Genomic DNA, 12,266 nt, shown 5'->3' with positions numbered 1-12,266 from the left:
GTAGAAGAGTCGTGGAAAATTTATTTGGTATATTGGCTTCAGTTTTTAGAGTATTTCGTAAACCGATGTTAGTTGAACCAAACAAAGCAGAAATAATTACTTTAGCGTGCTTACATCTACATAACTATTTAAGACTTCAAAACAGTCGTACTGGCAAACTGGTACAGTTGATCTTGAAAATATTGATACAGGAGAAATAACACCAGGAACATGGAGAAGCGATCAAGTAGGATTAAATAGTTTTATGGGGTTAGATAGGGTAGGACGCAGACAAACTATTGAAGCGCATAAGATCAGAGAAGAATTTAAAGAGTATTTTAATTCAAATGAAGGACGAGTTCCGTGGCAAGATTTATGTGCATAAAATATGTGTACTTATAGTATCAGTATGTATGTAAATTATTTATTTAATTGATAAAAGGTTATTTAATATTTAATTGTTATTATTATAATATACTCATTGATTAAATATTTTGTGCGTATGATTATACGTATACACTAGTACACTATTGTTTCTTATTATTATTATTTTAAAAATGTTTGGTTAATAGTGTATATTATATTATGTATTTTATTACTTATAATAATTAATAACTAATACAATTTATTATATGATACGTGTTAATTTTACCCAAGGTTAGGTAAATAAATCATAACTATTTAAAAATAAATAAATTTATTAATTTTGTTTTTTGATATTTCATTATTGCCAAATGCCAATAAGTATAGTAATGCTTATATTATACTATGTATAATCTATATACAATATAATTATGACTTGAGAAAAATATTAACTATTATTATTAGGTATATCAAAGTCCAGTGGCGTATATAGGGGGTGGGCCTAGTGGGCTGCAGCCCCCCTTGAAATTACAGTATTTTTAAATAGAATAACAATATATTTTATTAGGTACTATTATAAGTTGTAAAATTTCATAGCCTGGTAAAAAATAACGAATACGAATATATTTATAGAAACTGTTAAATATATAGTAGACAGCAGCGAGCAGCCTCTATAGATCACCTGCTAGTTTCTATCTACTATAGCCCACCCCAAAAATAATTTCTACATACGCCACTGTCGAAGTCTGTTGTATATATATTTAATTATATTTTGTTTTGTATTAAAAAGGTTAATGTAAATTATAAATAAACAAATATCTATTTAAGCAATTGTTCGCTTATTTACGTTTTTAATAAAAAAAATACAATGTATTTATGATGCATACCTGTATGGTGCCAGTTTCGATAGTTGGTCGACAGTCATTTCTGTCCTTCAAGAACTCGAAGCTTTTGAAAGCGAACCATTTGGAGCAGTAAACATCATCAGCACCATCCCCAGAACGCTGTTGCTTAACTTTTTTCACTTCACGCCAAAAGTGACAAATTAAATTTTTTAATTTTCGGTCAACTTCTTCTTTTGACGTATCCATATGTTTGCTAATTTCTAGCAAACTATCTTGCCTTATGTATCGATTTCTGTAGTCCTTGTGTTTGGTGTTCCAAAGATTTGTCGATTCTTTGTATAAATCGATCAACAGTAGGCACTTTTCATTTGACCATTCAACACTACTTGTCGGTTGATCAGTCATTTTTAATGTAAATTATCACAACACTTTGAATTTCAATAGCAATATTAATAACTATAGTGTACTCAGTACTATAGGTACACATCAACACTTGTAGAATATAGTGGAGTGACTGAGGTATTTTGTCTATAATTTGTGTGTAGGTACTCTACTATTATTGCTTAATATTAAAAATAAATATCCATGTTCATGGGTTTATAATATATGGGGTTCTTAATTTAGACAGTGGCTTATTAAAACTGAACAAGAATTTTTGGGTTTTACATTTTAATTAAATATTAATATTTGTCCATGTACCTAAAAGTATTTTTAATTAAATTAATTACTTTTAATATAAAGTTATTCTTAAAATAATTTTAGTAACATAAAAATAACGAAAATACCTACGATTTAGTCGCTTGTAGCCTATAGGCACAAACTATGTGAGTTTGACACGAAAACAGTAATATTATTTTAGTCCGTCGGTAAAGTTGATCATAGTGGTTATGTTATTCACATATCCATATATTATATTATGAAAATGAATGTATGTCTGTGTGTGTGTGTGTCCTTTATGCGTTCCTTAACGACTGGACCGATGTTGATGAAATTTGGTACAGAAATAGATAAGATGGGCAGAAGATAGGCTAATTTATAAAGGGAGAGGACCAACCCCGGGAGGTGCTCAAACAGAGATTTTTAAATTTCTTATGGACATTTTTGTTTATAAATGGTCGCTATGGGTTTTAAAGTTGCTATTTTAATAATAATATATTATTCATAATTACTATAGGTTGTGTCATTTTTAATGGGCAACGAAGTGCACGAAATCAGCTATTATCTATATTTTTGTATCTCAAAAAACATGAAATTAAAGATTTTTGAAAAATCATTATTGATCTTAGTATTTTTGAAAACAGAAAATCTTCAGTATCGACATTTTGATAAAATAAAAATTGTATCCACTGGAGATTACAATAAAAATCAGTTTTACCTCAGTGAAAAAAGTTTGTTCTGCTACTAATTACTTAAAAAATAATTTAAATACTTAAAAAATAAGTACTGATGCCGCGTGGCTTTGCCGAAAATACGTCCACACACACGCGGCATAGGCGAGCGGCACAAGCCGCGCGACTTTCCTTTGATGTAGACCGCCTACTAGGCCGATCGGAAATTATGCCGCGCGGCATCAAAAAAAGCCGCAGAAAATGTATTTATGTATTCACACTCATGCCGCGCAGCCGTGCCGCGCGGCAAAAGCTGCTCCGTCTGGACGTGCCTTAATAAATTATTTTTAGTGAAGACCGGCTTAACTCAGATAAGCCGTTTCATCTATTGCACTTTGAAACCAATCATATATAGTTGGGTCGTTCTAAGACATCGAATAATATTGTAGATTATTAAACTAAGCTTAGTACACACACAATAATATTATTATTAGATTTAAAGTTGAAATTTGTTAGTTAGGTAGGTATGGAAAATACTATATTATTCTCAGTGATCGTCGTTCTGTCAAACTATCCGATCGTTATTACGCGTGTTATACGTATCTGGCTGTTTTTATTATAAAAGTGTGGTTTTTTAAGTATAATGGAAAGTGCAAGTTCTGATGATTTTTTCGAAGATAGTGGCAGTGACTGGACCCCGTTAAATGAGATTGAATATGATTCAATTTTAGCTTTTAATAGCGATGAAGAAAATGTACCGCCAATTGAAAAAAATCAAGAATCGGATGTTAATATTGTTCCGGCCACTTCTTCATCTTCAGATTTGGAAGAAGTTGACACACCGACTAGAAAACGAAAGCGTTTGACCGAAAAATGGAAGAAAAATGTCATGCGTAAAAATAAAAACTTAGGATTACAGTATGAAAATTCGAAAAAGCAAGTTATTGATGCTAAATCTGTGCGAGGGCCATTTAGTACGAATTGCAGAATTAAATGTACCAGTAAAATAACTGAAGAGCAAAGAAAATGTATTTTCAAAGACTTTTGGAATCTGGCAGTTTTATCAAAACAGCGTGACTTTGTAAGTAGGCATGTCGACGAAATTAATCCAAAACATCGATATGCGAAAGCAGGTACTTCAAGATCATTGAACTATGGGTTTTTTTTTTAATATTAGTTCCACACGAGTGAAAGTATGTAAAACTTTTTTATTGAATACGTTAAGTATTTCAGATCGAATGATCCGAACTGTAAAAGAAAAAATGAAAAATGGTTTTCTAGACGAAGATTTTAGAGGCAAACATAAGAAACAAAAATCACTTGATTCAAATATTAAAGAGTCGACAAAAAACACATTGAACTTTTTCCGACAATTGAGTCACATTATCTCAGAAAGCAGACTACAAGAACTTAAATTTCTGGAAATTTAAATGTAGCAAAAATGTACAGAATGTACGTAGAATATTGTAAAGAACAAGGTATGCAAAAGTGGTCTAATCTCGCTATGTACCAACATATTTTTAATTTTAATTACAATATTGGTTTTTTTATACCAAAAAAAGATCTATGTAATACTTGTGAATCGTACAAAAATACAGAAAATAAAACTGACGAAATAGAATTATTGCAAAATCTTCATCTTTCTGAAAAAAATGCTGTTCGTTTGGAAAAAGAAGATGATAAACAAAAAGCAATCGATGGTTTTCAGTCTACCACTTGTTTTGATTTACAAGCTTTATTGATTGCGCCTGCCGGTGAAGTATCAAGCTTTTATTACAAAAGACGCTTAGCAACATACAATTTTACTATTTATAATATGAAGAACGGAGAAGGGACGTGTTACGTCTGGAATGAGACAATAGCAAACCGGGGTGCAAATGAAATTGGTTTATTGGATTTTATGTGTAATGAATTTAATGGAACTGAAAATAATTTAGCAGATATAATATTTTATTCTGAAAACTGTTCAGGACAAAATCAAAATAAATTTATTGCATGTTTATATTTATACGCATCATTAGTATTAAATATCAATACAATTCACCACAAGTTTCTAATCGTGGGCCACACACAAAATGAAGGAGACTATGCATTCAGTAATAGAACGTCAAAAAAATTGGTACTCCGAAGTGGCCCGATCTATGTACCGTCTCAATGGGTATCAGTTATTAAGTCGGCAAAACAAAAAGGAAAACCATATACCGTAAAAGAAATGTCTACTTACTGAAGATTTTTTCAATTTAAAAGATTTAAGCAGAGATATCGGTACAAATTTGACGTAAAATAGAATTGACACAATAAACTGATTATTTAACTTAATATAAATTATTATTGAATTTTGTATGACTTACAAAAACTAGGAAGACAGTCGTGTGTAAGCGACGATGCAACTGTAATAAAGTCTGCGACCACACAAGTACGCTAGACGATATCCTGACAAACTATAAGGTTCTATTCAAAATATTAATATAATTATATAGAATATACAGTGATTATGGAGAAGATGATTTACGTCATTGTACCCTACTAGTTCAATACTTGCGATAAGACATCGATATTAGTGGCCTGGGGGTCTATTCTCGAATGTAACGTAAGAAAAGTGAACGACCAAAGCGTACGTAAACCACCATTTTTACGTAGTATATTAAAAAACCGTATTCTTGAATTTTTATCGTACATACGTATACGTAATTATTCGTAGTTCTCTTATGGCCCGGACACACTATTCACACGCCATGTCTTAACATGTCTTTACACGCCACGCATTAACACGCCGATAATTTTAAATCGCGTGTTAACGCGTTTATTTTTAATTATTATTCGATTTTGTGATCATATTTATAACACACAACGCATTCCCACTCAATTCCACGCCACGCGTTTCAAACAAATTTGAAAAACGTGTGACGTGTGATAGTATCGTATTATTTAAAATACGATCATTTTACTCCAGAAATCGGTCGGTACTGTTTGTATCTCCTATCTTTTTAAAATTAAAATTTAAAATGTCTTCATTTGAGGAGTCATTAATTGAAAATGTCCGGGAACATAAGTCTTTATACATTTTTTCTGTCGACTTTAAAGATAATAACATTCGTAAGGAGGCATGGGAAGAGATTGGTGCAAATTTACAAATGTCAGGTACGATATTAAGTTTTTAATAATTTATAATAAAGAATACATACTTGCATATTGACATACCTATATACTTATTATTCATATAGTTATACATAATAATACATCATACGAAAAATAAATGTTTATTAGGTATGTTTTTATTTATTGTATTTATTGTATATTTGTACCTATACAAAGTATAAAAATAATTAAAAGTATATAAAGAACAATTTTTAATTTAAAATATTTTTAACAAGGCTTACATTTTGTTATTTCGGATCGTTGATCAATCATTAATTCTTCCTCTCCAAATCATTTCGTACTGCCATGGTACTGCCCCCACAGATGATGAAAAAAAATCTTTAAACTTGTCACGTATTTCAAATGATCTCTGGGTGCTATTCCCTCTTAGCTGTTCCATATTTTCAAAAACTTCGGTACTGTCATAATTATTTATTTCATCTACTTGAAAATCATGGCTTTGGCATAACATATTATGAAGACAACATGCAGCAAGTACTATGTTGTCTACGGATTTAGGTTGTATTTGAATATTTGTTCTAAACACTCTCCAACGATTTGAAAGTATTCCAAACGCGTTTTCCACTACACGTCTTGCACAAGAAAGTCTGTAGTTAAAAATTTTGTTTCCTTCATTTCCACCTAAAGTTGCCCTGCTATATGGTCTCATAAGATATGACTTCAAGGGAAACGCCTCATCTGCAACCATTACGAATGGTATTGGGTCTCCATTTTCTTCTATTGGTGTAACAGGTGGAACATCTAATCTGCCGTTTGCTAATGCTTTTCCTAATGCGGATTTAGCAAATACATGCCCATCTGAGTTCCGACCATAAGAACCTACATCAACAGTTATAAATTTATAGTGAGCATCTACCAAAGCAAGCAAGACGATCGAATTAGCCCCTTTGTAATTAAAATATGCCGATCCACCATTTATAGGACGTTGAATATTAATGTGTTTGCCGTCGAGAGCCCCAATACAATTTGGAAAATTCCATAATTCTTTATATTCCCTGCTAATTTTTTGCCAATCTTCTTTGGTGGGTTTTGGCATGTAAATTGGCCTTAATGTTTTCCAGATAACTTCACAGACTTCTTCAACGATTTCTCTGGTTGTGCTAAATCCCAGACGAAAACTAAAAGCTAAAGACCTATAAGATTCCCCGGTAGCAAAAAATCTGTAAATATTTAAATATTTAGAAGTTAAAATAAGAATATCATAGGTACTCAAAACTTAATATTAAAATATTATTTTAGTTTACTTATTATTAATACTTATCATAAGAGATTAGTTGACCTAAAAAAATGAATACAAAACAAAAAAAGAACAGAAAAAAGTTATAATGACAGTTATTTTATAGATAACCTAAAAACTAAAAAAAATTACCTTATAATAATTTTAAAATAATTAAAATTCATTAATTATTTATTTAAAAAAAAACAATTATATCATTCAAATTATATATTGAACAATTAAATGTGTTTTCACAGTAATGTTAATTAATAAACTATTTATAATAAATTTATAATAAAATTGTAATATAAAATAATTAATATTAATAAAATTTAATAGTTAATATTATGTACCCTAGGTTAGGATACGTTAAAATAAATTCATACATCATTAAACACGTAATTTTATGTTTTTTATAATAGCTGATAAGTGCAAGTCACTGAAAGTGACTGAACACCTAAGTGCGTTCATAACATTTTTGGTGGCAGCGGTGGGATACGTCTTCCAGTATCTCGCTACTACGTCATTTCATAAATCGGAAGAAAGAGAATCAAAACTTTAGTGTCAAATAGCAAGTGCATTTATCAACCGGACGCAAATCATACGGAGCATTTACAGAAACTCGTCGATCTATTTTTTTTTAGGAAGTATAGTAATATTTTATTATTGTTATTATAATATTATACTCGTTTATAGTACGACGTATACGACGACAATCGGGTCGACATCGACAAAATTCATAGAAGGGGCATATACATAGCGGTGCCACAACAGTCGTCGGTGTCGCCGATAGAATCCAGATAATTATCGCTGACGTCGCTACGCAGGCCGCCGCCGGAATTGTTACCAGTACCACCACCCGCGTTGCCACTGGGACTGCCGCCGAGAGCCGCCGTTGACGTCACGAGCCGTCCGAGCTGTGCCGCCGAGCCACGAGCCACGAGCCACAGCGAAGGTCACACGGGTACGAGTTACATTAAGGCGGGTTTCCACTATACACGTATGCGTGTACGTGCATAAAAATTCTTCGCTGTGATTGGTTGGTATACATGGTAAGCATTTGGTATACCAAAGTGTTTATACGTTCTTACCGCACGATTAACCATGTTACCGTGTTGTTGGACATAGCTGAACATTTTTCGTGTACACGGCACACCATTGTGATAAGGAGATGATAAAGTAACTGATATTTGATTTCCATATACCTATTTTTACTTGGACGGTGAAAAACTGAAAACTGAAATAAAATAAAAATAACAAATATGGATCCGTCTAAAATATTAGTAAGTATCTTATATTATTATAATTAATTATTTTTATTGTGTTTATTATTATATTATTATTTATTACAAAGAACAAACTTAATTTCATTTATAAAAATCATATTTTGCTGAATTTTAGAACACTTACATTTTATTACACTTTATATAATAATGAATAATAGTACATATTAACAATAATTGATCTAATCACGGCCGAAGTAGTCTAATGTCTCTCTAAAAGATGCATTGTTCATCTTACTCACATTTAAATAAATTTCAATAATAAGACTATTTTATTTTCCACTGCTTTCCTCTCACAATCCTAGACAGCCCTCCTAGATAGTTAAAACGCAAATGGTGCAAATACCTTTTACAAATTTAACTTAAAAAAAAACATGATTAAATAAACAATTATATGTATATTTATATAATTTATTTAATTGTATATTTATGTTGAATGTTTAAGGGAATGCTGTGCAGACACTGCAGTCAGTTAATACCAATTAATGATGAAAACCACAAATGTTTAGCAAGTAAGAAAATTAAAAATATATTTTTATTTTAATTTCATAACATTGATGGTATTTTGTTCTTTCTCAAATACGATTTTTTTTTGTAAATTTAAAGTGGTAGGTAGTTTCATACTTCAATTTTTAGTAACAAAAAAAAAAAAAAAGTAATTTTAATAATATAAATTAATTTAATAGCATTTAAACTAATTAATATTAATTTTTTTTAGGCACTGGTCAAGCGATGTATAAATTCAAAAAAATTGAGCCCAAAATGTCGTGTAAGTAACTACTAATTTAGTAAAATTAATTTCTGCTAAATCATAGATGAAGCCATCATCCTCCAACATGTTGCTTTACATTTCTATTTAAATTAATAAAATTATGACAATGGCAAAAAAATAGTTATTTATAAAATATTTTTTTAATTTTAGCTTCAACCGTATCAGCATATCCAGAGCCTTCAACATCAAAACCATCATTAATCTCAGACTTCTTAACTGAAATTGAACGTGAAGAACTAAATGTATCACCTTCAAACCTCTCAGAAAACACTTCTGATGATGATGATAATGAGTTTTATAGCAGTCTTATTGCTGAGGGAAATGAACGAAATCCACTATGGGACCATCGTCTCCCATTGGCTGCTCGTTATGAGCCCATAAAACAAAATTTATGGAATGAGATTTACGTAGCACTGAACGGTTAGTTTTAATCCATCTATTATCTAATATTTCATTAAGTTTCATTATAATTTTGGTATGGTTATTAAATGTATGCAGGTATATATTCGATAGATGTGTTGAAAAAAAAGTGGAAGTATCTGAGAGAAAAGTTTGTTAGAGAAAAAAAAAAACCTGCAAGTGGTGCTGCTGGAGGGAAGAGGAAAATATGGTGCCACATGAACTCATTAGAATTTTTAAATGATGTAGTTACAGGCAATTATAGGTAAGATAATAATTATTTATATAAGGACTTGTAGCATTTGCATATTTTTTTTGCACAGTCAAAAATTCGCAGAGTAAGAAACAAATACGTTTCATGCTGAAACAAAGCTAGTTTTCAAATTTTATTTTGCATATAAATGCATATTTTGAGTTTTTTTTTGGTTTAAGGGCATATTTATTGTCTGGTTATTAATTTAATTCACCGACATTGGACATATTTATATATCAGTATTTATTTTTTATAATTTGAAGAAATTGACATATTCATTTTAAAAAGTATCTGAAAACCTATAAATTTAATTAATTCAATACTTGTAAGTTTAAATTGAACTAAAATATATTCATAAAAATAAAAGGTACAGAAAAATTCTTATTTTTAATTCAAATTTATTCATTTTAAAATGCATATTTTGTATATTTAAGTGCATATTTGGTGATTTTTTAGTGCTATGAGTGCCCTATTTATAATATTTATAATAATTTTTAATAATATTATTTATATTGTTGATACATATATTATATATATACAAATATTGAAAGGTTGACATTTTTAATAAATTGATGTAGAATTATATTTTCTTACTCTTGTAGTCTTGTACGACTGATGTATTTTTATTGAGATTTTAATCCAGGTAATGGTCAAATGTGAATAATATTATATTTTGTTAACAGAACTACAAGTAATATTAATCCTGTAAATAATATGTCAGTGTTAGATAGTGAAGCCAGTCCAGAACAGAGTACTAAGCCAACAAAAAGTAAATGACACATATATTTATTATGTATACCAATTAATTAGACATTAATTACCTATAAACTATTAATACATTTCAAATCACATTAATTTTAAATTTCTCCAAACATTTTTTTTTATGGTTATAATAATATGAAGTTCTGATTAAAATTAATAGAATTTGTGTTTAGGATCAAAGAATGATACTTTTGAAGAATCAATTTTAAAGGAATTGCGTGAATCAAGACCGGTTGCACCAACAAGGGCTCCACCAACTAACGAAGAAAACGGGGACTTACACTTCTGTAAATATTTGGCACATTTAATGAAAAATATGACAGAAAAAAAAAAATTAAGATTACAATCACAATTTATATGCCAAGTTATTGATAGTTTGGAAGACTGACTATGAAGTTTAAGACAGATTATTAAATTATAAGATTGAAAGTAACTTCTTATAAATTTGTTAAATTATTTGTTATTATTTTATTTTGAAAAGTATCTTAAAAAGTATTATTATTTGAATTTGAATAATTCTACATATCCAATTTTGTATTTTGTTTTGTTTTCATTGTTAACATATGAGTGGTTTTGTTTATTTTTAGTCTAGGAAAAGTTTTACTATTTTTTTGTTTTTAATTTTAATTTCATTCATAACCTATATAAATATTGAGATTTGATTTTTCATTGAATAAACAAATTTTTTCAAACATTTTTAATATTCAAAGTTTATTTACAATAAATAGTTATTTAACTAATCTTTCATATTGAAATGCAACTGCACCTTCGCCTGAAAAATGATTCTTAAGTTTATTTCTGATTATCTTAGCATTTGCTGAATAGGTATTGGTTCCTAATTGGTTTACTGGTCTTAAAGCTCCCATTTCTAGTGTTGCCCATCGATTGTCTTCATCAGGTTCGATGTCCAAAGGGCCACTATAATAACGTACACCTATGATACACGTCTTAAGTTAAAAAAAATTTCAAATAACATTAAGTATTATTTACAATAAGTACCAGCATTATTTTCTGACATTTTTATAAAATTATGCAATACAACTGCATCTTTTGTAATTGCTTCTACAGTATTGCGTCTGGCAATTATTGGTTTTCTAAACACACGCCATTTTGAGGCCATTATTCCAAAGGTATTCTCAATGGTACGTCTACCTCTGGAAAGTCTGTGTAAAAAAAAAAAGTTGTTACTAATATATTTTAATTTATTAAATAAATACAACCAACCTATAGTTAAATATTGATTCGTTTAATGGTAGTTTTCTTTTACCTCTTCCTGGGTAAGGGCGCATAAGATTAGTTAGTAGTGGAAACGCTTCATCACCAAGTGCATAGTATGGAATTGGACCACTGTTACTATCTATATCTTTAGCAGTTGGGAAATTTAAATTATTTGCCATAAAACCCTTACCCATTTCAGAGTTAGAGAAAACTCCACCATCACTGCATCTTCCATCTGCACCAATGTCTACTATAGTAAAGTTATAACTGGCGTCACACATTGCCAACAGTATTATACTATGTGATCCTTTATAGTTATAATTTTCAGATCCACTATTGGCAAATGCCTGTACAATTGTAATACATCTTATTTTTATTTGTTCAAATAAATAAAATAAATAATTATCACCTGGTGTACAATATGTTTACCATCAATACTGCCTATACAATTTGGTACTTGCCATTTATTTTCAAACTCGACACCTAACTGTGCCCATTTTTTAGTATCTGGTACAATTAATACCTATCATAGGAAGTTATAATTTATTAAAATAACGACTATATTTTACTACATACCAATGACCAGACTTGCTTATTATAGCTTATAAGTTATATACCTAATATACAATTTGTCTTAATAATGTTCTAATGTTAGTTTACTCAGAATCCTACAAACATTACATACCTTT

General features: G+C 29.8%; 4 protein-coding genes and 1 pseudogene across 4 annotated transcripts; 2 read left to right on the top strand and 3 right to left on the bottom strand.

The window, feature by feature from the left end:
* Nucleotides 1-650: 650 nt before the first annotated feature.
* LOC111042748 lies at nt 651-1,592 on the bottom strand. Its single transcript, XM_022327454.1, has 2 exons — nt 1,230-1,592; nt 651-656 (listed from the first exon to the last, which is right to left on the bottom strand). The coding sequence occupies exons 1-2, from the start codon at nt 1,590-1,592 to the stop codon at nt 651-653; spliced, it is 369 nt and encodes a 122-aa protein (XP_022183146.1).
* A 4,326-nt stretch (nt 1,593-5,918) lies between these two features.
* LOC111042747 (protein ALP1-like) lies at nt 5,919-8,049 on the bottom strand. Its single transcript, XM_022327453.1, has 3 exons — nt 7,982-8,049; nt 6,099-6,834; nt 5,919-6,044 (listed from the first exon to the last, which is right to left on the bottom strand). The coding sequence occupies exons 1-3, from the start codon at nt 8,047-8,049 to the stop codon at nt 5,919-5,921; spliced, it is 930 nt and encodes a 309-aa protein (XP_022183145.1).
* Nucleotides 8,050-8,152: 103 nt separating this feature from the next.
* Nucleotides 8,153-9,601, top strand: LOC111042744 (annotated as a pseudogene).
* A 697-nt stretch (nt 9,602-10,298) lies between these two features.
* Nucleotides 10,299-10,747, top strand: LOC111042746. The gene is made up of 2 exons (XM_022327451.1): nt 10,299-10,366; nt 10,533-10,747. The coding sequence occupies exons 1-2, from the start codon at nt 10,312-10,314 to the stop codon at nt 10,745-10,747; spliced, it is 270 nt and encodes an 89-aa protein (XP_022183143.1). The 5' UTR covers nt 10,299-10,311.
* Nucleotides 10,748-11,087: 340 nt separating this feature from the next.
* On the bottom strand, nt 11,088-11,858 carry LOC111042745. Its single transcript, XM_022327450.1, has 3 exons — nt 11,584-11,858; nt 11,359-11,522; nt 11,088-11,293 (listed from the first exon to the last, which is right to left on the bottom strand). The coding sequence occupies exons 1-3, from the start codon at nt 11,856-11,858 to the stop codon at nt 11,088-11,090; spliced, it is 645 nt and encodes a 214-aa protein (XP_022183142.1).
* Nucleotides 11,859-12,266: the final 408 nt, after the last annotated feature.

Source organism: Myzus persicae, unplaced genomic scaffold (assembly GCF_001856785.1).
Source record: "Myzus persicae strain clone G006 unplaced genomic scaffold, MPER_G0061.0, whole genome shotgun sequence".
In the NCBI taxonomy this organism is placed as follows: Eukaryota; Metazoa; Arthropoda; class Insecta; order Hemiptera; family Aphididae; genus Myzus; species Myzus persicae.
Note: the sequence above shows the minus strand (reverse complement) of the source record. Positions and strands in the feature narration are given on the sequence as shown.